This window comes from Carassius gibelio, chromosome A20 (genome assembly GCF_023724105.1).
Source record: "Carassius gibelio isolate Cgi1373 ecotype wild population from Czech Republic chromosome A20, carGib1.2-hapl.c, whole genome shotgun sequence".
Taxonomy (NCBI): domain Eukaryota; kingdom Metazoa; phylum Chordata; class Actinopteri; order Cypriniformes; family Cyprinidae; genus Carassius; species Carassius gibelio.
The window spans coordinates 10,035,742-10,057,494 of record NC_068390.1 but is presented as its reverse complement, the minus strand read 5'-3'; the positions used below and the strand labels follow the sequence as shown (position 1 = coordinate 10,057,494).

The 21,753-nt window shown below is 37.9% G+C and overlaps 1 protein-coding gene, 1 long non-coding RNA gene and 1 other non-coding gene across 7 annotated transcripts; 2 read left to right on the top strand and 1 right to left on the bottom strand.

The window, feature by feature from the left end:
• The first annotated feature begins 1,991 nt into the window (after window positions 1–1,991).
• LOC127939128 (U5 spliceosomal RNA) lies at window positions 1,992–2,107 on the top strand. Its single transcript, XR_008148926.1, has one exon. It is a non-coding gene; the product is annotated as a U5 spliceosomal RNA (small nuclear RNA).
• A 5,888-nt stretch (window positions 2,108–7,995) lies between these two features.
• LOC127938366 (transcription initiation factor IIA subunit 1) lies at window positions 7,996–21,252 on the bottom strand. Its single transcript, XM_052534946.1, has 10 exons — window positions 21,001–21,252; window positions 16,253–16,354; window positions 16,019–16,175; window positions 15,865–15,929; window positions 12,913–12,988; window positions 12,584–12,717; window positions 11,547–11,648; window positions 11,194–11,457; window positions 10,913–11,002; window positions 7,996–9,501 (listed from the first exon to the last, which is right to left on the bottom strand). Exons 1-10 carry the CDS (start codon window positions 21,028–21,030, stop codon window positions 9,394–9,396), a joined length of 1,128 nt encoding a protein of 375 aa, XP_052390906.1. The 5' UTR covers window positions 21,031–21,252; the 3' UTR covers window positions 7,996–9,393.
• On the top strand, window positions 16,443–17,450 carry LOC127938377 (uncharacterized). 5 transcript variants are annotated; one of them, XR_008148695.1, is made up of 5 exons: window positions 16,443–16,547; window positions 16,600–16,755; window positions 16,860–16,911; window positions 17,171–17,326; window positions 17,378–17,450. It is a non-coding gene; the product is annotated as an uncharacterized LOC127938377 (long non-coding RNA). The 5 variants fall into 5 exon arrangements; XR_008148696.1 differs by having other exon boundaries at window positions 16,808–16,911; XR_008148697.1 differs by lacking the exon at window positions 16,443–16,547 and having other exon boundaries at window positions 16,548–16,651; window positions 16,704–16,755; window positions 16,808–16,911.
• Window positions 21,253–21,753: the final 501 nt, after the last annotated feature.

Sequence of the window (21,753 nt, the reverse complement as noted above, 5' to 3'; positions counted from 1 at the left end):
ATTGGACATTGTATGTCTGAGTTACAGCAACTTCCTTTTTCATGGCGAAACATCGAAATTTGTCAGGCCACCATGGACACGCCCTTTAACGAAATCTAAAGATCTTCGCAATTTAACATCGCAAAGGGCTTAAGATTACACTGACCAGGTTTGGTGTTGATCTGAATAAATCTCTAGGAGGAGTTCGTTAAAGTACAACCCCTGAAAATGGCAAAAACAACACCAATTTTGCAGAGAAAATTCTAAATAACTGACTTCCTGTTGGGATTCGGATTTCATACCAAGAGACTTTTTTATAGGTATTGGTGTGTTACATGTGTATACCGATTTTTGTACATGTACGTGAAACATAGCTCGAGGCGCACTCTGTTGAAAGTGTATAGGTGGCGCTATCGAGCCATTTTGCCACACCTGATGGAATTTTGGCCTTCAGATGTGTTCAGGCCAGGATTCTTATCACACATGTGAAGTTTGGGGAAGATCAGACATTTTATGCCTGAGTTATAACATCTTTTATTCCCATGGCGAGACATCGAACTTCGTGATGGCGCCATGGACACGCCTTTTAACGAAAACTCAAGATCTTCACAATTTAACATCGCACAGGCCTTTAGATTAGACTGACCACAAAAAATACATTGATGTCATAAAATTTCTAGGAGTAGTTCATCGCAGTGTAAAATATGACACTTCCTGTTGCCAATAGGTGGCGCTATGACTATAACTGAATATGGGCATGTCAATCTGTTCATGTTAGGAGACTCATCAAACATGTGAAGTTTGGGGCAGATTGGTCATTGTATGTCTGAGTTATAGCAACTTCCTGTTTCATGGCGAATCATCGAAATTCGCCAGGCCGCCACGGACACGCCCATTAACGAAAACTCAAAAGCTTCGCAATTTAACATCGCAAAGGCTTTTAGATTAGGCATACCAAATTTGGTGTTGATCTGAATGAATCTCTAGGAGGAGTTCGTTAAAATACAACGCATGGAAATGACAAAAATGACACAAAATTTGCTCATAATATTAGTAATAACCGACTTCCTGTTGGGTTTCGGATTTTGCTCCAAGAGACTTTTTTGTAGGTATTGGAGAGTTACACGTGTATACCGATTTTTATACATGTACATGAAACTTAGCTCGAGGCGCACACCGTTGAACGTGTATAGGTGGCGCTGTTGAGCCATTTTGCCACACCCTCTTCTGAAACCCATATCAGACGTAAATTTTCGCCAGTTCTGAGGTGTGTGCATAGTTTCATGACTTTTTGAGTATGTTTAGGCCCTCAAAAATGCGATTCATTTTGGAGAAGTATAATAATAATAATAATAATAATAATAATAAACGGAGCAATTCCAAGAGGGTCCTCACACCATCGGTGCTCGGGCCCTAAATAGGCAGAATTGGGAAAAGAGGGCAACACACAACCTGGGGCAGAGATTAGTGCGGCGTGAAGCCGTGATAACCGATTCATAATGTTTCTCTCTCCACGCTCCTCTGAATGTGTGCCTGCGCTCAAACCATAGACTGTAAAACTGTTCAAATGAGTTTATTTGCTCCGAGCAGCAGCAGGATTTTGCTGGAATGACCTGAGATTGTTCCAGTGTTTTGACAATTAACCGATAATTAATATGATGTTATTTCTTCTGAACATCCAGCTGCTGTAGCTCAGCCCCTGTAGTCTACGGTCAGACCTCACCGAGTCAAGGAACGCGGAACTGGAGGAAATTACATGAAGCGTGACGTATCAGGAAGAGCACGACACGGTCTACCCACAATGCAACACGACACGTTATTTCATACACGTTTGCTTTTTATTCATTATATTTGATTATACTGGATCGGTAGTCATATGGATAAGACTCTTTAGTGATATTGCTCATGTTTAGTTGAGTTTAAAAATTTGCGCTAATAATTATTTGTGTGACCGTCGTTGTGAAGCGTGCTGTGTTTGGTCTGTCAGCTCCTGGTGTGAACAGAAAGACAGTACACTCTTGTTTTTCCTCAGATCGTATAAATCTTTCGCCTTTTACTAAAGATTTCCGTGGGGAAGAACACTATGAGTATAAAATAATTTTTTGATGCCCTGCCGAAAGGCGGGGCTTCCTATTCTGGTGAAAAATAGAAAAGAATTATAGATTTAGAGTTGATGAGTAACTCTATGAGTTAGTATTATTGTGACTGTACAAATAATACCATACAGGCTCCCACTTTAATGGTAGTGTTACATACAAAACAAGGTTTACTTAAAAATTTCTTAGTTTTATTTTAGTGTTATCATTGATTAAATTGCACTTTGTAACTTGCTGTTAATGTTAAATGTAAGAAATACTTATTATAGGAACAGTCTGGATTATCCAGTGATGAAAACTACTCGACTTCTTTTATTTTTCTTCTTCAAATTTCACTCCTATGATTTGAAAGCTGGACTGTCATTTACATGATTCATGTCATTCACTACTGTGACGACAATAGCATTTTTTCTGTCTTAAGCTTTCAAGATATTAGGATTACAACTAAATCATGGGTGCGTATTTTAAAATAGTTTAATATTATATTTTAAATGCAGTTCAGATTGATTAGCCTACTTTAAAATTCGTTTTATTTAGTTCCTTTAACATTGCTACCATAGTGGTCTGGTCTTAATATTTTCCTCAAAACAATAATGTAATGTTCTAGATATGATTATTAACCCATGTGGTTCTCAAAGCTTAATTTACTCTTTGTTCAGTTCTCCGTTCTCTGTATTAATGCTCGCGCATGCGCACTCTCCCATCACCTGTTAGAACCATAGACAGTAAAAGAACGCCACGTGTACACGCCACGGCGCGTTCCCGGACGTACGGACGCCATTGTGCGCTGAATTGCGTTCTACAAAGAACCTGAAACACAAGAAAACAGCGTTCGCGTTTAAATTATTATTAAGAACGCTGTTTTCAACCAAACCTAAGAACAAACCGTAGAGGCATAGTTCACCAATAAATAAAATGAAAATTCTGATGTTAAACTCTATAACATTGTTTCTTCTGCTGATTCATGTTCAGGAACATTAAACAAGAAAAAATTGTCCATACAAAGTCTTCCGGTCATGTTTAGTTTCCATCTTTTTTTTTTTTAAATATCTTCTATGTTCACAAAAGAAAGTAAGTCAGGTTATTTGTAAATACTTATAATTCCTACATTCTCGATTTATTCTTTGAACTTTTAAATTTCTTACCTTTATTTTTAGTTATTTTTATGTTAAGGAGTTGTTGTAAAAAGCATTGTACTACATACAGTATGTATTTATGTTGGCTATGTGACAAATTAGATTTTGATTGATTATTGGGAATGTTATGAGAGTGAGTAAATGATTTGCACTTTCTGGTAAACACTCTTTAAATGTATATATACATGGTCAGTAGTTACACATTGCTTTGTTTTGAATAAAGTGGTGGAGTCTTTGTTGTAGTGGCAGTGTCCTTACTAAATAATGTTGTGGGTGTGTGCTTTTTTTTAATCGCATGTGCACGTTACAGCATATCACCTTGCTTTTCTCTGTCTCAGATGTGTCAGAGGAGCCTGGGATGCATGCATACATTCATGTGTGTAAATGTGTGTTTTTCACAGTCTGACCACAGGCCCCTGCCCACATCGTATTGACTGTCTGATGTCAGTTTCTCCTCGTCTTGTCTGTCCTGGTCTGAAGTAACGAATCAGTTCCTGCATCAGTTTAGCTTTACTGAACCCTGCACCGTGTCATGGCCTCTAAGGCCATTAAACCCAAAAGGCCACTGACCAGCGTGAGAGCCAAGTCTGATCTTTCCGTTCCACCGCAGATAGAGACGCTTCTTCCAGTCCTTTTATTCCACTACCAGTATTGATGTCCTCTCAGAAGAAACAAGAGAGTGTTCAAGAACAGTCAGAGCACTTTAGATGAAATTCAGGACAGTTTCTGGCCTGCGATACTGCCAGGGGTGCTATCTTCAATCTCTCATCAAACTGTACTCTCCATCTCAGCTGTAACATTCAGCTGCTTCTGGTCACATCACTCTTCACAAAGAGATTTGTCCAAGGCAAGACTTTTTTTTTTCCATCCTGTACATCAGCTGGACGTTTATTGTTGCTGTATAATCTGATCAGCCACAACATTAAGACCACTGACAGATGAAGTGAATAACAGCTGCCGAGGGTTGGGATCTACTGGACACTAAGACTGAAGCAGGACAATAGGGCAAGAGAAAAATAACTTGGACAAAGGCCAAATAGTGATGGCTGGATGACTGGGTCAGAGCATCTCCAAGACGTCAAGTCTTGTTGGGTGATCCCAGTATGCAGTGGTGGGTTCCTACCAAAATAATGCATGAAAGGACATTGAAGTATAGAATCCTAAATAATTTTTCTTGACTATTGACTTTCTACTGCTCAAACCATCGGTTTCCTCTTTTATGTAACCATTGTGATTTGTGAGTATTTCAATAATGTACACTATGTTTGAACTGTCAGGATGTCCACGGGGGAAAACACACAGCTCTCTCTACATGTGAACAACCTGCCGGGGTGTCAGAGGACACAGAAGAGCGGTGAAGTGGGTGTAGATGGTGATAAATATAAAAGCTCAGGCTACTGCTGTACTTTACCTCAATCACACCATAACATACCGATTTTAAAGAGAGTGAAAGACATTACAGTCCGATGATGTTGCTGTAGGTGTAAAATTCATATGAAACCAAGGCATCATCACAGTTGTGCTCTCCATTACAAGCCTAATGGAGTGTAAGTGAAGATTGATGAGGCATATAAACCCAGATGGAGAATAGACGTTCACTGTTGTGGCATTGTGACCTCAGACGAAAGGAAAGGATGGGATAAAAGAAGTAATAGGTATTAGGACATGGATTGTAATAAAATTTTAGAGCAATGTCGTATAGAAAAAAATGGAGGAAAGAGGACCCATGGGAGAGTGAGAGACATATGGTGCTCAGTCAACCTCAGTGGGCAATGTTATCAACCTGCAGCAGAAAAGTGCTGATTCACGAGAAGAGAGGTGTGGAATGGCAATGGACTAAGATTTTACTGCAGATGAAGCATTATGTTGTGACTGAGGAAGAAGTTAATGTAGGTATGACAAGAAAAAACACTTATAAAGTGAACATAGACAAATTATTTGTAAAATCATGGATTTTAATCCAGAACACACAGAGAGCTGCAGTCTGTCGAGCAGTTCCAATATATTTATGATTTCATACATGGTCAACAATTACTTTTACAGGGAATATCGCCGCCTAGTGGACCATTGTAGTAAGAAACAACACCTTCTCAGGCAGATCTTCTGCTGCAGAAAAGCAAACTCAGCTGAAACCAACTGCAGTCTACGGGGGAAAAGGTTTAATTCCTTGTTATACAGTTGCATCTGAAAAAAAATGAATATCATGGAAAAGGTCTAATTTTTGTAATTTAATTAAATTAGTTAATAATAACTTTCTTATATTGTAGATCCATTGCACACGGATTGAAATATTTCAAGACTTTTTTTTTTTGTTTTAATTCTGATGGTTAAGATTTACAGCTTAGGAAATGTAAAAAAAAAAAAAAAAAAAAAATACAATAATCCATTTTGATCTTGATTAGTTTGATTAATTGAGTATAAATACAGGGTACCTCTTGGGTTAGTTTAGAACATGCAACCACAATTATGGGAAAGTACTACTGTACTGACTTAATCTAGAAGACGATCATTGACACCCTCCACAAGGAGGGTAAGCCACAGAAGGTCAGTGCTAAAAGAACTGGCTGTTCACAGAGTGCTGTATATGTTAATAGAAAGTTGACTGGAAGGAAAAAGTGGTGTAGGAAAAGGTGCACAAGCAACAGGGATGAACACAGCCTTGGGAAGATTGTCAGGAAAAGCCAATTCAAGAACTTGGGAGAACTTCAGGAGTGGATTGAAGCCGGAGTCATTGCATCAAGAGTCGACAAACTCAGACGTCTTCAGGAAAAGAGCTACAGCTGTCACATTCCCAGAACTGATACTAAACACTGAATTTGTAATTTTCCTAAGTTGTAAGTAATAACCATCAGAATTAAAACAACAAAAAAAAAAAACTCTCAAAATATTTCGGTTGGTCTGCAATTAAGAATATAAGAAAGTTGGATTTATTTTTTTATTAAATAAAAAAAAAAAAAAAAAAAAAGAAACTTTTCAATGATTTTACTTTTTTTTTTTTTTTATGAACCTCTATTATGACAATAGTTTTGGTATTTTAAAACCCAACTGATTCGTACATAAACAAAACACTTTTGCATTTCCAAGTATGAAAAAGGTAAGCAGTATTATGTGACAGGAGTATGTAATATCACTGCTTCACTGTATTTCTAACAAATAAATGGCACCGTGCCAAGAATAAGATACTTCTTGAAAAAAAAAACATACACAAACATATTAAAATATCTTACTGACTCCAGAATATTGAAGGGTAGTGTATACTTTTTTTGTTGTTGTTGTTATGACTCTTAGTTGAGCAGCGTTGAGAAAGCCATACCAGGATAAAAAGTCAAACCTTAAAAATACGTTTAGCCAAAAATAAAATAAAATAAATATAAACGTCTCTTTTCAGGGCACTGATAATTTTGTAAAATCAAAAACTTTACAGATCTTTATTGGAACTGGTTTAAACTATATTTTTTCATATTTGTTCAGAGAACCAAAAACAATTATTGCCCTGAAACAGTCCTTAAGACACTTGAGGCTTACAGGAGGCATTAAGGTCACTGTTCTTATAACTGCAGACTGAAGAGCCCTTTACGGACTCAGACAAACACCAGGAGAAAGATGTCCAGCATTCTTGACCTGACTGCAGCTGTGTCTAGAGAAATAAACTGCAATGTCTGCAATATAAGATGCCTAAGACAGTGCTTCAGGGAGGACAGCAAATCATCCTTGCAGTGGCAAACCACGTAAGGAGTTTCCCCTCAGACGCGTTCAAGAATTTGAAGTGCCTTGATGAAAGATCACAGCAAGAACTGGTAAATCTGTGCAGTCCATGAGGATGAGATCCTCGGGAGCGTTAACCCTACAATGAAAATTAGCCCATGATTTACTCAGCCCCACATATTACTTTCTTCCTTCAGGTGAACACAATCCAAGCTTTATAAGGGCAGTGAATAGGATTTTCAAGCAAATTCAAAAGTGCGTCAATCGATCTTAAAGTGTCCTACATGGCTTCTGCAGCAATGGGTTTAAGAAGAATATACATATATTAAAAGTTAATAAACCATAACCTCTAGCTTCTGCTAACCGTTGGACACGTTTTCACGAGAGAGTGGCGTCCAGCGGATGACGTAGGATGTAGGTGTAGAGCAAGTCTACTCTTGGCTTATTTTGAAATGCTTCTAATTCCAGGACATTTTTAAATACAACTGAGATTGCATTCGCCTGAAATAATAAAGTCATATACACCTAAGATGGCTTGAGACAAAGTAAATCATTTTATTTTTCATTTTTGGGTGAACTATCCCTTTAAAACAGCTGGTGGACAAGATACTCACCATGACTTTTGACAACGATCCCCCTTGTTCTTTGTTCAGGAACTCTTTATTCCCTTTCCGTTCAACTTGTTCACTTTATATCGCAGTTGTTGAACTCATGTTAAAACATTTACATGTTAAGAAACTTGCTGAAACCGTAAGTGACATTTGTGCTGAGCTTAGTTTGCTAAAATCATGTCTAAAGCTATTTGACTTATTTTTAATAACCCACCACGTATGACAATAAGTAATTTCATAGGCAGAAAAATATATGACATTTGTACAAAAAACACATACAAGACTTCTAACGTGCAGCAATGAATAATTAACAGTAGATCGTCAGTAAGGTCAATTAAAAAAGAAAGTTAACCAAGCATCAAATTTTTTTTTTTTTTTTTACATATGAATACGTATTTTTACTGAGGTTCAAAACAGCATTGATCAGAAGACAAATTGCGAAAGCCAAATGCATCTCAAAAAGAAGAGTCAATTTTAATAGTGCTTTAATAAAGTTCAGCAAAGGAAAAATAAAAGTCAATGATTCAACAAAATACTAAAGATCTCTACTTACATAACCTTCATAGAGATGAGAATCAGACAGAGCAGTTTGATTGATAATCACAAAACCTTACCAGAAGAAAAGCAAAGCCAAATGTACAGTTTTCTAGGATTTGTTAAAGGCTCTCCCCTCTAGACAAAAATACCTGATATCTAAACTAAATCTGAAAGGCACAAACAAGGAGCGCAATTAACTACAAAAAAAACAAACAAACAGAAAGCCCAACACTAGTCCTAACCATTTCGTCGAACAATCTTAGAATGAACATAATAAAATAAAACGGCATGACAATACTTTCAACTGCTGAACACAGAACATTTCCCAGACTGTATGAGGGCCTGCGTAAAATGCCAGACTAAACAATATAAAATAAAAATAAAGCTCCACAACGCACAGAATCAGGTGTCGAAATCTTCCTCTGAAAGGAGCACTTCTATCATTAAGAGCACAGTTCGGTTTCATCCCCCCCGAAATTCAACGCTGCCTGAGCTTCAGGAATAAATACGAACTACTAGAAATGTGTAAAATGAGCCTGACAGCAAGTAAAAGTATGAAGGGTGGCCTGACAGAGCGCTTCATTGACACCTAACGCAGTAATTGCACACAAACACAGGCAAGACGACGCAAGCTCTGTGATGCACTGCCCAAAAACATGCATCATACCGACAGAGCAGATCTTTAGCTAGAGTACAGTTAGAAAAAAACCACGTTAACAATTTAGTGAGATCGACAACGTTACACTTAACTTGCCTGTTTTCATTGGCATCTCTGCTGTTGAACATACAAAGTTCTAAAAACATAGCAAATAGGAAAGGAATTTATTGGAACAGTTCTTGGTTGCTTGTTTTAGTGTTTGTATGAGGTGACAAACGGTGATGAAAGTCCTCGTGTCGGACGATTCGCTTTACACAGGATTCAGATGACTGACCTAGCTACGGAAATCACCAACAAACACACGCGGTTGCAGTAAAAAGGCCGTCTCAACACACCAGAGTCAACTTAAGTTAGCACCAGGCGCTAAAATTGGCTCCCTGTGCCTAATGTTTTTTTCATACATTTGAGGGGCAAGAATATTATTCTAAAAGAGCAGTTATGGACTCCTGTGGAACTCTACAGGTAAAAGGGCCATCTTAAAAGGAGGGGAAAATAGAAAGAAACAAATCTCTTGGATGGCACGTTATCTTCGTGCCGATATCACTCAAACAGCACAGTAGCACTGGGACGTTACTCTTCAGCCCCCAAACTGGGAATCTCCTGAAATGTACAGTTTCAGGTCTTGATGTGTCTTGCCTCATGAGTGGACAGTTTTGGGTTTTGTTCACCATTTACCACTCTGCATCTCCAATGGCTTTGGAGAACACGTAATCCCGCCCGTTCAGATTCATTATCCCATCTTTCAGGTGAAATTTCCATTTGTTCTTACTTCTGTGAATCTGAAGCAAAAGATATGGTCTGAATTTAATTTAAAAAAACAAAAATAATACCATTTTAATATATTGGTGGTTTTATTTATTTTTTTATGTTCTAATTCATTTTTCCCCAATGTCAAATTTCACTTGTCACGTGAAAGAACTTAGCTATGTAGTATATCAAATTATCAAATAAACGGTACTATGATAGTTGTTTTTTGATAGTTTTTTTTGCAATAAAGTTTGCATGCAAAAACCTTTTAAACGATTGAAAAAAGCCCATATGGCTTTACTGCCTTTCCCTGCACTGTATAATGCTTATTATACATTTAAAATCGTCCAAATAAATTAAACACTAAATATTACATTAGCAATAACTAATTCACATTATTATAGAGAGCTCTTTCTCCATGCAATAGGGGTGTAACGGTACGTGTATTCGTACCGGACCATTTCGGAACAGGGCTTTCAGTACGGTGCACGTGTGCACCGAATGACCGAATGCAATATTTTGTGTGCGGAACATAGATACATTTTCGTGTTTCCAAACGAACATATTAAGTGGCAGAAGTCTCCGCGTTCAGCGCAAATCCCACCCTGCAGCTGATTCTAAGGTTTTCAAAAGGCATCGCACGAGTGTGAACATCACTACAACTAGGAACAAAAACGATTGTAATTCAAACGCAGCTCCCGTCGTCATTCAAACAGACCTTTGTTCTTAATTCCGATCGGGCCAATGCAATAACGAAATCTAAGCAGGTCTAAAAACTGAAACTGTTGTAGCTGCACTTTACACTTTGGAAAAGTTATATATATTTTTTAAATATGAGCTGGGTTTGGTAATGCTGCACTGTAATCATAGTTATTTATTTATATTTCTCATTATATTTTATGATATTGGTTTGAAACAGTATTTCATTTAGTGGAGTACTTTGCAGCAGTATTTTATTTCTTATTCTTTTATTTTATATATTTTATTAAAAAGTATTTAAAAATAAGTGTAAACAAATTGTTAAAAAAAAGTTTATAGTAATAACCTGCAATTTAATGTTTGCTTTTCTTTCCCTTACTGTACCGAAAATGAACCGAACCGTGACTTTAAAACAGAGGTACGTACCGAACAGTGGTTTTTGCGTACCGTTACACACCTACTATGCAATATCAAATTTCACTTGTAAATGTTAAATAAGTTTTACATAAAATTTCTAGGTATGTAATATGCCATTGACCGTCATATTCTTGTTTATCATATCTTTGCATAACATTTATATATAAAACTGTGGAAATCTACTGACAATGTTGACCCAATTATTGTTTAAAAAATAATAATGTACATGCATCCCTATTTATTTTTGGAGCCTTTATTCATAGTTTTAAAATTTCAATTCAGAAGAGGAGACTTACTGCATGTATATAAAAAAATAAAAAGACTCACCTTGTCATACTGGCAGACCACCACGTTCTCCGTGTCGAACAGCTCCTGATCTTCCTCATCACTCACGTCATCGCCACTGTTTAACGGCTCCTGAAATAAAGATTTAAAGACTTGCCAAATAGATACACTATGACTGGACCCAACCAGACTGGCTTCTGTCCAGCACCAGCACAGTTTCAGTATCATTTATATATTAGTTTTAAGTTTAATTCATTTTTTCTTTCTTCATACATCATGTTTTTAATGGGTTTGAGGTAATGATAACACTGTCCAGAACGTACCTCCTCCACTTGGCCATCCTCTCCACCATCTTTCTCTTTGTCTTCATCCTCGTCTTCATCATACTCGTCCTCCTCCTCTTCCTCCTCCTCTGAGGACGTGTCTCCTGCACCGTCCACCTGGAGCACCATGGGAGGTTGCTGCGAGGCCTGTGTCTGCGGTGGCTGTTGTTGTGGTGCCGGTGCTTGAGGCTGTGGCTGCGATTGAGTCTGCACATGCGCAGCTCCCTGCTCCGGCTGCACAGTCATCGCTGTTGCCTGCATGACCTAAAGACACGCAGCTCCGCTCAATACACACATGCCTCACACAGTTATCAAGATCACCTCAGAGACGTGTAAACCGAGGTTGTGCGGACCTGAGTGTTCTGCTGTACTTTGTTTCCTGTGAGGACGATCTGCTGCGGCTGGATGATGACTCCGGTCTGCTGGGGAAGACCTCCCTGAAGTGGAGTCAACACCTACATGAAGAGACACATCACTGCACACTGGCTCTTATACACAGATCCATAGGGACTCTTCGCCAGACTTCGAAAAGTCATTTTAACAGTAAAAGACTATAAAGATTATACATTCTACCATGAATTTAAATTAACAATTCCCTGTGACACTTCAAATTTGATGATTTTTTCCATTTAAAAAGTTTATTCTACATTAAAAGGCATTTTACTTTTCGTGGATAAATTAAGGTAAACTGCATTAGTGTCATGTTACCATTTTTTTTTATCCTAAATATCAGTATTCACCTCAGTTTGTGGAAAAACTACTTTTGACAAACTGTTGTGGCTCTCTTTACCATGCAAGAAAATGAAGTAAATAAAAATAGTAAATAAAATTAAGTATAATGCGTTAAATACAATCAATTTAGTAAAATGTTATCTAATTGAATGCTAAGTTAATATGTAAAATAATCGAGCCAAAAAATAAAGTACTATTTCTTAGCAAGTCTGGTAAATAAACTTAAAAAAAATAATAATAATATTAGTTAATTATTACAAATGTACTTGGATACATTGAGATTACATGAGCTAACGAAACTACATGTAAATTTACGTAAAATCCATAAACTTTGTTTTGCGGCCTTAATTTTTTTTTTTTTCATTGTACAGCTCTGGCAACCACAGCTGCCATTTCTTTTTATATACCATACATTTCAGACACTATTTTTAGTGCACATCATCTATAGACCAATTAAGTAACCCTGTAACCTGCTCTACTTCTCTTTCTGTAAACCGTTCTCATATTTGCCTTTCGTACAAACACGAGTTCTGACAGACATCTTGCATTAGCTAGCTATGATGAGGACCTCTGCTGACACAACACAGTGACCGAACTAGACTTGTCTCTGTTGGTGCACAGAAAGAGTGTGCAGTGTTGTGAAGTATGAAGCACAGACCTGCTGTATGACGGGGGCCTGCACGCCTCCAGGCTGCATGTGTGGCAGGACCTGCTGCTGCAGCACCATCTGCTGCTGAGGCTGAATGATGTATTGAGCTCCATTAGCAGCTCTGTACACCTGCAGGAGCTGACCTGAACACATATGAGAGAGATTGTTTCTTTCAAAGGGATTGCATGCTTTAAGAATGATGAAAAATGAACTCCTTTATATAAATAAAGTCTAATTAAAGCAGTGAAAATGATAATGTGATATGCATTTCAGTCATCTTGAGGACCCCTGGTTGAGAACCTCTGTGCTATGGAACATGTCAGAGTGTAATGTCTTACCTTGATGGGTGATAAACTGCGAAAACGGTGCTACACCTGTGGGTAAAGCCAAAGTTGCTGCCGTGGCTGCTGCACTCTAATGGAACAAGAGAAAGAAACAGGAATTGAATCCTCAGAGGACACGCATACATTAAAGATCAGGTAGAGAGAGTGAGAGAACAATAGTCTTGTTGGAATCTGCAGTGTAATCTAATTTAAGTGCCCAGCTCGGTCTAAAGCGCTTTCCAGGAAGACTCCGCCCATCTGTTCTCCTGCTGGCATTAATGCTGATCCTACAGGGGGTTCAACTTCACTTATGCCGCGTTTCCACCGAAATTACCCGGAACATTTTTACCAGGAACTTTTTTTCCCAGGAACTTTTTTCCCCCCAGACCTGTTGCTTTCTGCGTTTCCACCGCGGTGTAAAGTACCGGGAAGATTAGCCAAATAGACTGGTGACGTAGGTCTGCGCGCGTTTCTCAATACAAAGTACTGCTGATTTGTTTGTTTTTTTAAAGTACGCTGATTTTGGACGTGCATCCTCGGTAGTTAGTTCAGACTTTGTGCATTCGACTCGGGAGTGTGATGTCCGCGACGACGCAAGTCCGGTAAATCTATAAACAGCAGCGTACTTGATAACTTCAGTCAGCTCGTCTTGGCTACTGCAATTTTCCTATTTACAATAAAACGAAATAGGATATAAAATACCACTGCCTCCTTTGGTTTTCATTTAAGCATAATAACAGCTGCAGAAATGTACTTAGTTCAGGGATATGTGTATATGCAGCCATTACAATGAAACGAAATATTATATAAATTTGCCTTTTTTATTTTCATTTTAACATATAGATAAATTGAATACAGACCAAAGAAAACCTGTTAGATTTACCCCGCAGCTGAATTATATGTTATGTTTAACCACTAAAGACACATCAGAGCCAGCGGCACATATCAGAAGGTCTAGCCGATTTGAGGCTGCATCTCGGCGGATACATGAGGACTGAGCTCTCGCTGATCGAGTGGAGCTCACCGTCGCAGAGATCGGCGAAACACATTTTTTAAATAGGCACGGTCTTTATAAATAAACCATAGATTTGAGTTTTAAACAACTACATTCTTGCCTGAAATACTTTTAAAATTACATTTCATGACACAATAACAGTAATATTTGAAAATGATCCAAATAAATGGTGGTTGAACTCAACCAATGCTGCGTGAACTCAGATCGCTTTGGCTACTGCAATTTTCCCCTCAGTACATTTACAATAAAACGAAATAGGATATAAAATACCACTGCCTCCTTTCGTTTTCATTTAAACATAATAACAGCTGCAGAAATGTACTTAGTTCAGGGATAAGTGTAACGTTATATACAGCCATTACAATGAAACGAAATATTATATAGACTTGCCTTTTTTATTTTCATTTTAACATATAGATAAATTGAATACAGACCAAAGAAAACCTGTTAGATTTACCCCGCAGCTGAATTATATGTTATGTTTAACCACTAAAGACACATCAGAGCCAGCGGCACATATCAGAAGGTATATCCAAGGTGAGGCTGCCTCTGGGCGGATAGATGATCACTGAGCTCTCGCTGATCGTGTGGAGCTCACCGTCTCAGAGATCGGCGAAACACATTTTTAAATAGGCGCTGTCTTTATAAATAAACAACAGATTTGAGTTTTAAACAACTACATTCTCGCCTGAAATACTTTTAAAATTACATTTCATGACACAATAACAGTAATATTTTGAAAATGTTGATCCAAATAAATGGTGGTTGAACTCAACCAATGCTGCGTCAACTCAACCAATCAGGATGTTTAGCGCCAAAGTCCCGCCCCCGAAAGTTCCTGAACTTTAAAAAAGTACCACCTCGCCAGCAGGGACTTTCTGGGGCGCATTTTTTTACCCGGAACTTTTATTTAGTTCCTGGTTCCTGCGGTGGAAACACACCAAGTACCGGACCAAGTCCCTAGTTCCTGGGTAAAGTTCCTGCGGTGGAAACGCGGCTTTAGACTGGGAACTACAGTGACCAAAACACTCAAGTCATTCACTGTCCGCAGGAGTTTTCTGGATTGTGAGTAATGGTGAGGTGACGTTGGCATGTTCAGACCGCATTAAAGTTGTGATGTAACTCTGAAGGACTGTTCACATCAAGGATGATAACAATAAAAGACATAGTTCTTCAGAACTGTTCTACATTAAATAGAACAGCAGAATCCAAAAAAACTACAACAGCACAGAGAAACTCCAGCAGAATCACTTTTAGAACAACTTTAAGCTCATTAATGATGAAAACTTGACAGCCAAATAGATGCAATCCTGCTTTAAAAGAGCTTGAACATTTAAAAAGTATAAACCATTGACAAACCAAACCAAAAACCATCAAAAAGTATTTGAAAGCGACAGAGCGAGAAGGCTGCTTATGACTCTGATTCACAGATTTCTCTACAGAATTATGGGTAATGCATTTTTCCCACCAGGAATTCCATATTTTGAACCATTTATAAATTGAAAATGCAGGTAGATGGCTTCAAAAAAAAAAAAAAAAAACTCTAAAAGCAAGTCTGTCTTTTAGACCTCTATAGACCTTAAGTCAGGTTAGCACCAAAATGAATTGAAAAAAAAAGAAAAAAAAACAAGGCTGTGAGACATAGACTCAAGTCCTTACAATGACATGCACTGTATAAAGCTACTATATCATGCTTTTCACATCATGCAACTCACAACTATCAAACTGTTTTATGCAGTTTTTGTCTACTAAAAGCCTTTCAAGATGACATTATCAGCTGGACAGTCAGCTGGTGGTTAAAAGTACAATCCACCAAACACACTGCACTTCTATCCCTCACAGCCTTGTTTTCATTGCCGTCAAATATGGCACTAGCTTTAGGTCTATATATTTCATTATCCCAAACACAAACATGTGAATGAGAAGAGCTCAAATGTGGCGCACACGCTCACCATTCCAGTAGCATTCATGTGGTGGAGAACCTTAGGATCCTGAACAATGACCTGCTGCTGAGTACCTGAGAAGAAACACACAAACAGCTTATTAAATATACACGGGATCATATTTCAATTCTAAATACATGTGCACGTTCAGATGGGGCCTCACCCTGCTGGGCTGGAGGCAGGAGGATTTGCTGTGGTTGGGACTGTGTTTGCGTCTGCTGAGCTGGTTGGGCTTGCTTCTGTTGAGCTTGCAGAGCCTGCTGCTCCTCCGTGTGAAAACCCTCCACTGCCTTGGACTGCATCAGCTTATTCTCCCACAGCTGCTCAGTAACAGAAGGTTAATAAACCATCAATCAGTGCAGCACTTTAATATTGATCATAACAGCAAACATCTTACCGTTTTCAGCTCCATCAGCACCTGTTCATCCACTCCCTCGTCCAGGAAAAGCTCTCGGACTTCACTGATGACATCATCCATCACTGTCTGATACAGCTTAGGCTACAATGCAAACAAATCAAATCACATCTTACTACTGAATTACAAAATATTCTGAACAAATCAATAGTATCAATGAGTGTTTGAGTGGTTTGTTTGAGTTTTGGTAGGGTTGGTGTTGGTTTTTTTGAGTGATTTGGTTAGGTTTCGGTAGGGTTGGTGTTGGTTTTGAGTGGTTCTTGAGTGATTTGGTTAGGTTTCGGTAGGGATGGTGTTGGTTTTGAGTGGTTTTTGAGTGATTTGGTTAGGTTTCGGTAGGGTTGGTGTTGGTTTTGAGTGGTTCTTGAGTGATTTGGTTAGGTTTCGGTAGGGTTGGTGTTGGTTTTGAGTGGTTTTTGAGTGATTTGGTTAGGTTTCGGTAGGGTTGGTGTTGGTTTTGAGTGGTTCTTGAGTGATTTGGTTAGGTTTCGGTAGGGATGGTGTTGGTTTTGAGTGGTTCTTGAGTGATTTGGTTAGGTTTCGGTAGGGATGGTGTTGGTTTTGAGTGGTTTTTGAGTGATTTGGTTAGGTTTCGGTAGGGTTGGTGTTGGTTTTGAGTGGTTCTTGAGTGATTTGGTTAGGTTTCGGTAGGGTTGGTGTTGGTTTGAGTGGTTTTTGAGTGATTTGGTTAGGTTTCGGTAGGGTTGGTGTTGGTTTTGAGTGGTTCTTGAGTGATTTGGTTAGGTTTCGGTAGGGATGGTGTTGGTTTTGAGTGGTTTTTGAGTGATTTGGTTAGGTTTCGGTAGGGTTGGTGTTGGTTTTGAGTGGTTCTTGAGTGATTTGGTTAGGTTTCGGTAGGGTTGGTGTTGGTTTTGAGTGGTTTTTGAGTGATTTGGTTAGGTTTCGGTAGGGTTGGTGTTGGTTTTGAGTGGTTTTTGAGTGATTTGGTTAGGTTTCGGTAGGGTTGGTGTTGGTTTTGAGTGGTTTTTGAGTGATTTGGTTAGGTTTCGGTAGGGTTGGTGTTGGTTTTGAGTGGTTTTTGAGTGATTTGGTTAGGTTTCGGTAGGGTTGGTGTTGGTTTGAGTGGTTCTTGAGTGATTTGGTTAGGTTTCGGTAGGGTTGGTGTTGGTTTTGAGTGGTTTTTGAGTGATTTGGTTAGGTTTCGGTAGGGTTCGTGTTGGTTTGAGTGGTTCTTGAGTGATTTGGTTAGGTTTTGGTAGGGTTGGTGTTGGTTTGAGTGGTTCTTGAGTGATTTGGTTAGGTTTCGGTAGGGTTGGTGTTGGTTTTGAGTGTTCTTGAGTGGTTTTTAAGTGGTTTGGTTATGTTGAATTGGTTCACAAACTATTTGTTCACGAACTGGACTGGACTTCAATGAATCAACAATGAACCAATAATCTCTTATCAAAGTTATTCATGATGAGCCAAGAACTGGTGATTTGGAGTGAAATGAGAATTTGAGTGATGAGGGAAAATAGGTACTTTATTTTTTACATTTCTGCTCTTAGACTATTAAATGACATTAGTAATAGGTTTAAAATTTTGCTTTATGACACATATCAAAACATTGGTTTATTTTAATCATTTTAATTAATTTAATTTTTTTTTTTTAATACTTAATCAGATTTTTTAAATGTATATATTTTTTGGTTTCTAAAATACTTTTCACATTCATGTCTGCAACAAACTGAACTGGGTCAAAGGACAAAAAAGTAACAAAGCAATAAATACATGAAACTCGTGCCTAGATGTGGCTTTATTGTAAAGCTCGTCTTCAGGGTTTGAAGGAACAACGGGGATGACGTAATTACGTAAAACACGTAACACCAGTTCTTTGAAATGAAAAAGACCAAAGCGTTATTAAACTGTTGGTTACGACGTGATCTCTCCGTTTATGGTCACGTCCTATTATGTAAAGCAGATAGCTTATTTCGATTTGTCTGTCCCTCCCTGTCTTTATATGTTAAAGACTCTAAGATATCAATAATCTATTTATTATTTTATTTGGGAAAAAGGGTTCTTACTAATAAGAAAGCTGAAGGGGGTCTGGAAATACTTTATTTTGAAGATGTTAATAGAAATTAAAAAAAAAAACAACAAAAAAAAAACATTAGAATTAAAAAGTGTTTCAATTAATCGTTACTTCTTTTGGAACCACATCCCACACAGTATATTTAACCAAATAGGTGGCTTAGAATTTCTGTTAACTTGTGACTTGAATATTTCTAAAGTACCTCTTAAATGATCAAAATTCCACCAGCAAGTGCTTTTATCCTGGAAAATTTGCTACCACACTGCATTTATTTGGAATAATATCAATAGAACGATTGCCAACAGATCTTTATTTTTAAGGATTTGGTTTAAGAGGGATATCAATCATCTTATGAATATGTTCGATAATTTTGGGAATCTGTTAACTTATGAACAATTAATGCAAATCCACAAGTTAATTTGGTCATTAAAACTATTCCTCCTACTCTTGTTCTTCTGGTTAAAAGTCATATTCACTACAACTCTATAGTAATGACAAAACCAAGATAAATAAACTGTCTTGAACTGATTGGTAAAATGCAATAAACATTTATACTGTTTTCCAAAAACAAAAATAGTCTAAAATCTAAAATAGTCAGAATATAAACACTTATTATAGGTGTACCCTAGTGATTCAGGACAAGCTAAAAACACGGTTTGGAAAATGGATTCATGGTGTACTCGCTTATTATGTTCATTTTTCTACATTTTGAACACAAACAAAGTTACGGACCACGGCTCTGATTGGTTGTTTTTTACCGGGAGCGCATGACTTTCTGCAAATGGCAATAGGACACTGGGAGGAGCCAGAGGAGCTTGATTTTTTTACTGTCAGGACATAATGACAGGTTTAATAAATATGTAAAAAATATTTTTTTACAAAAGTTCCCTAAAGCACCTTTAACTGGGAGACTGCTAGGTTAACGCCCTTTAAATATTGTATCAATAACAAAACTAAAATACATTAAAAAAATTTGCATACCATCTACCCTGTTAAATCAATAAATTCAATATACTCTGATATTGATGATTTATGTTCTTTTTGTAAAGATGAGAAAGAAGTGTTAACATTTGGCATTCTGGTCCCACTTTGTCAAAAAAAAACAACAACATTATAACTAACTGGTGGCCTCAAGATATTAATTCAGCCACGAGTTACTTATTTTTTGTTTGTTTTACAAAGTGGGACCAGAGGGGCTCCGTAGTTTTTTGTTTGTAAAATTACCCAGAAGTTTTGGAAGGAATTGGCAGATTTAATTTTTCTCTTGTAAAAGAAAATACCGCTTTTTTTCTTTAAAGGATATTATTGTGCATTATAAAAATAATATTAGCAAAGGTCTTGAATACAATGTTAATTTATTCATATTGCTGGCAAATTTTTTTATACATAATGTTTAAACTCATCCCCTCATTTAAAGTATTTTTAGTTGAATTTGTTTTCATCTTCATTGAAACTGATAAAAAAGGGTAATTAACACGTTTAAAATATTATTAAATTATTTTTAGATACCCTGTTACTAATTAATGTCACATTTTATCTTACACCGTGCTCAGTATTTTACTTGTTCTGTGTTCAATAAAAAAAATGTTTTTAAGTTATTTGAAATGAATTGTTCAAAAGAAAAAAGACGATCCGTGGATTTCAGCCTGACTCCCCTAATCACTATGAGGCAATCGGACCGGAGTCGAAACATTATAAACACACGCATATCGTTCAGGGAACAACGCGACGCATCCGCGCCACGGTTAACTGCACACGACGAAACTGAAAAAAGAACATCTTCAAAATGCATGCAATTCCGGATGCAAGGCTAATCCGGAACGAGAAAGCAAATGACTTTCTCTAACGTTACCCAGAAACCACTACCGCTATGGCGCCACTAATACATGTTTTTGCTCAAACGGAAAATAAGCAGCAGTCTCGCGGTCCGTGTCCCGTCGGCTCACTATTTAAAGCGCGGCCTGGTGTTTATATGCATAGCCGGTGACGTAGCGCCGAATAGCACCTTCCCATCCCGGGCAGACTATATTAGAGCCCCGGTATGGCTGTATAAAACCGGGCGTCTGAAAGAAGGAGGGTCAGAGGCGGAGAGAGACGCAGACGGAGAAGAGCGACGGTAGCCATGATGAAACCGCACTCAGCGGACGGGCTTACAATAACATGGTTTTATTGTCAAAACCGGCTCATATTTTGTTTATATTCATGGGATTCTGTAATATAGGGGGGCATGTTCACCTCGTTAAAATAAGATTGTGATGTACATTTTCGTTTTTAACACGCAGGACACCAAACAACACAACTCTGCATTAGTACACACGCACACATACTGAATCTGTTTTGACTCAAAGGGTGCTTTAGAGACAAACTGCATTATCGAGTTACACGAAGAATGCGAGACAACAGGTTTATTTTCCAGTTTTTTTTAAATGTATAACAAAGCCCGTGTTAGTTTAACAGAAATGCGTTTTAAGACAGCATGAAGCTTTACTGCAACGGAGCAGAGCCTGTTTCTCCGAGAGCAAACACTCACACAACTCCCTACACAGAGCTCAAATGGACCAGATTTGATGTGTTCGTGTGACTAATCTGTTTTATTATTGAAAATGCCAAGTGTGGGTTTGGTTTAAATACACTGCGTCTAACTGCAGTGCTTGGACACGTGTGTGATCTGGAGCATGAGTGCCGTTTGTCTGATCCTTACCACTTGGTTCGAGTTAGCCGAGCTCGCCATTATGAGCGGAAAAACACACCGCGAGTATCAAGCAAGAACCCCAAGAAGCATTTAAAAAAAGCACGGAAACATCTAAAACGCTTTAAAAGTTGCCGGTTAAAGTTTTTGGAAATAAAAACACAGCGGTTTACGGTCTTATTCACAGTCCCAGGGCTGTTGCTCCCCAGCCGTCCGTCTTCTCCGGTCCTCCGCCTTTATATACGGAGCTGCGCGAGACACAGGGCAGGGTCAAGCGGGCAATGGGCGAGATATCGCGAGATTTCAACGCGGTCTCGCCGCAGACGTGACACGGTTAGTCAGCAGATCCTGGATCAGCCCTTGGCTAAAAACAAGCAGTTGCTTTATAAACATGAAAAAAGACCGCGTTGTACTATTGATAATTGCTAAGCTGTTGATAATAAAAATTGTGTATTATTATTATTATTATTGAAACCAAATGTATGTATTAGTCTTTCTGCCTTTCTGCATGCCTATGAGAACGTCAACTTTTATGCTGTTAAAACAATTTGAAACTTAAAGAAAATGCTTTAGTCAGAACATAAAAAATTGCATTCAATTTTCTAGTTGTACTTAAATTGCACAATATACGGAAAAGATAAATTAATAAAACTAGTTATGGAGAAATGTATACTCCAAAAGCCCAAATTAGTTTTCACCACAAGAGGGCAATATTTACCACTCCATGAGCTACTGGTTTATATCCTGAAATTAATTTAAATCACT

Coding starts and splice junctions, on each gene's coding strand:
- LOC127938366 (XM_052534946.1), bottom strand. CDS start 21,030: ATGGCGAGCTCGGCTAACTCGAACCAAGTG. Junction 11,649..12,583: donor AGGCCCCCGTCATACAGCAG/GTCTGTGCTTCA, acceptor CTCTTCATGTAG/GTGTTGACTCCACTTCAGGG. Junction 11,003..11,193: donor AGGATGGCCAAGTGGAGGAG/GTACGTTCTGGA, acceptor TCTTTATTTCAG/GAGCCGTTAAACAGTGGCGA.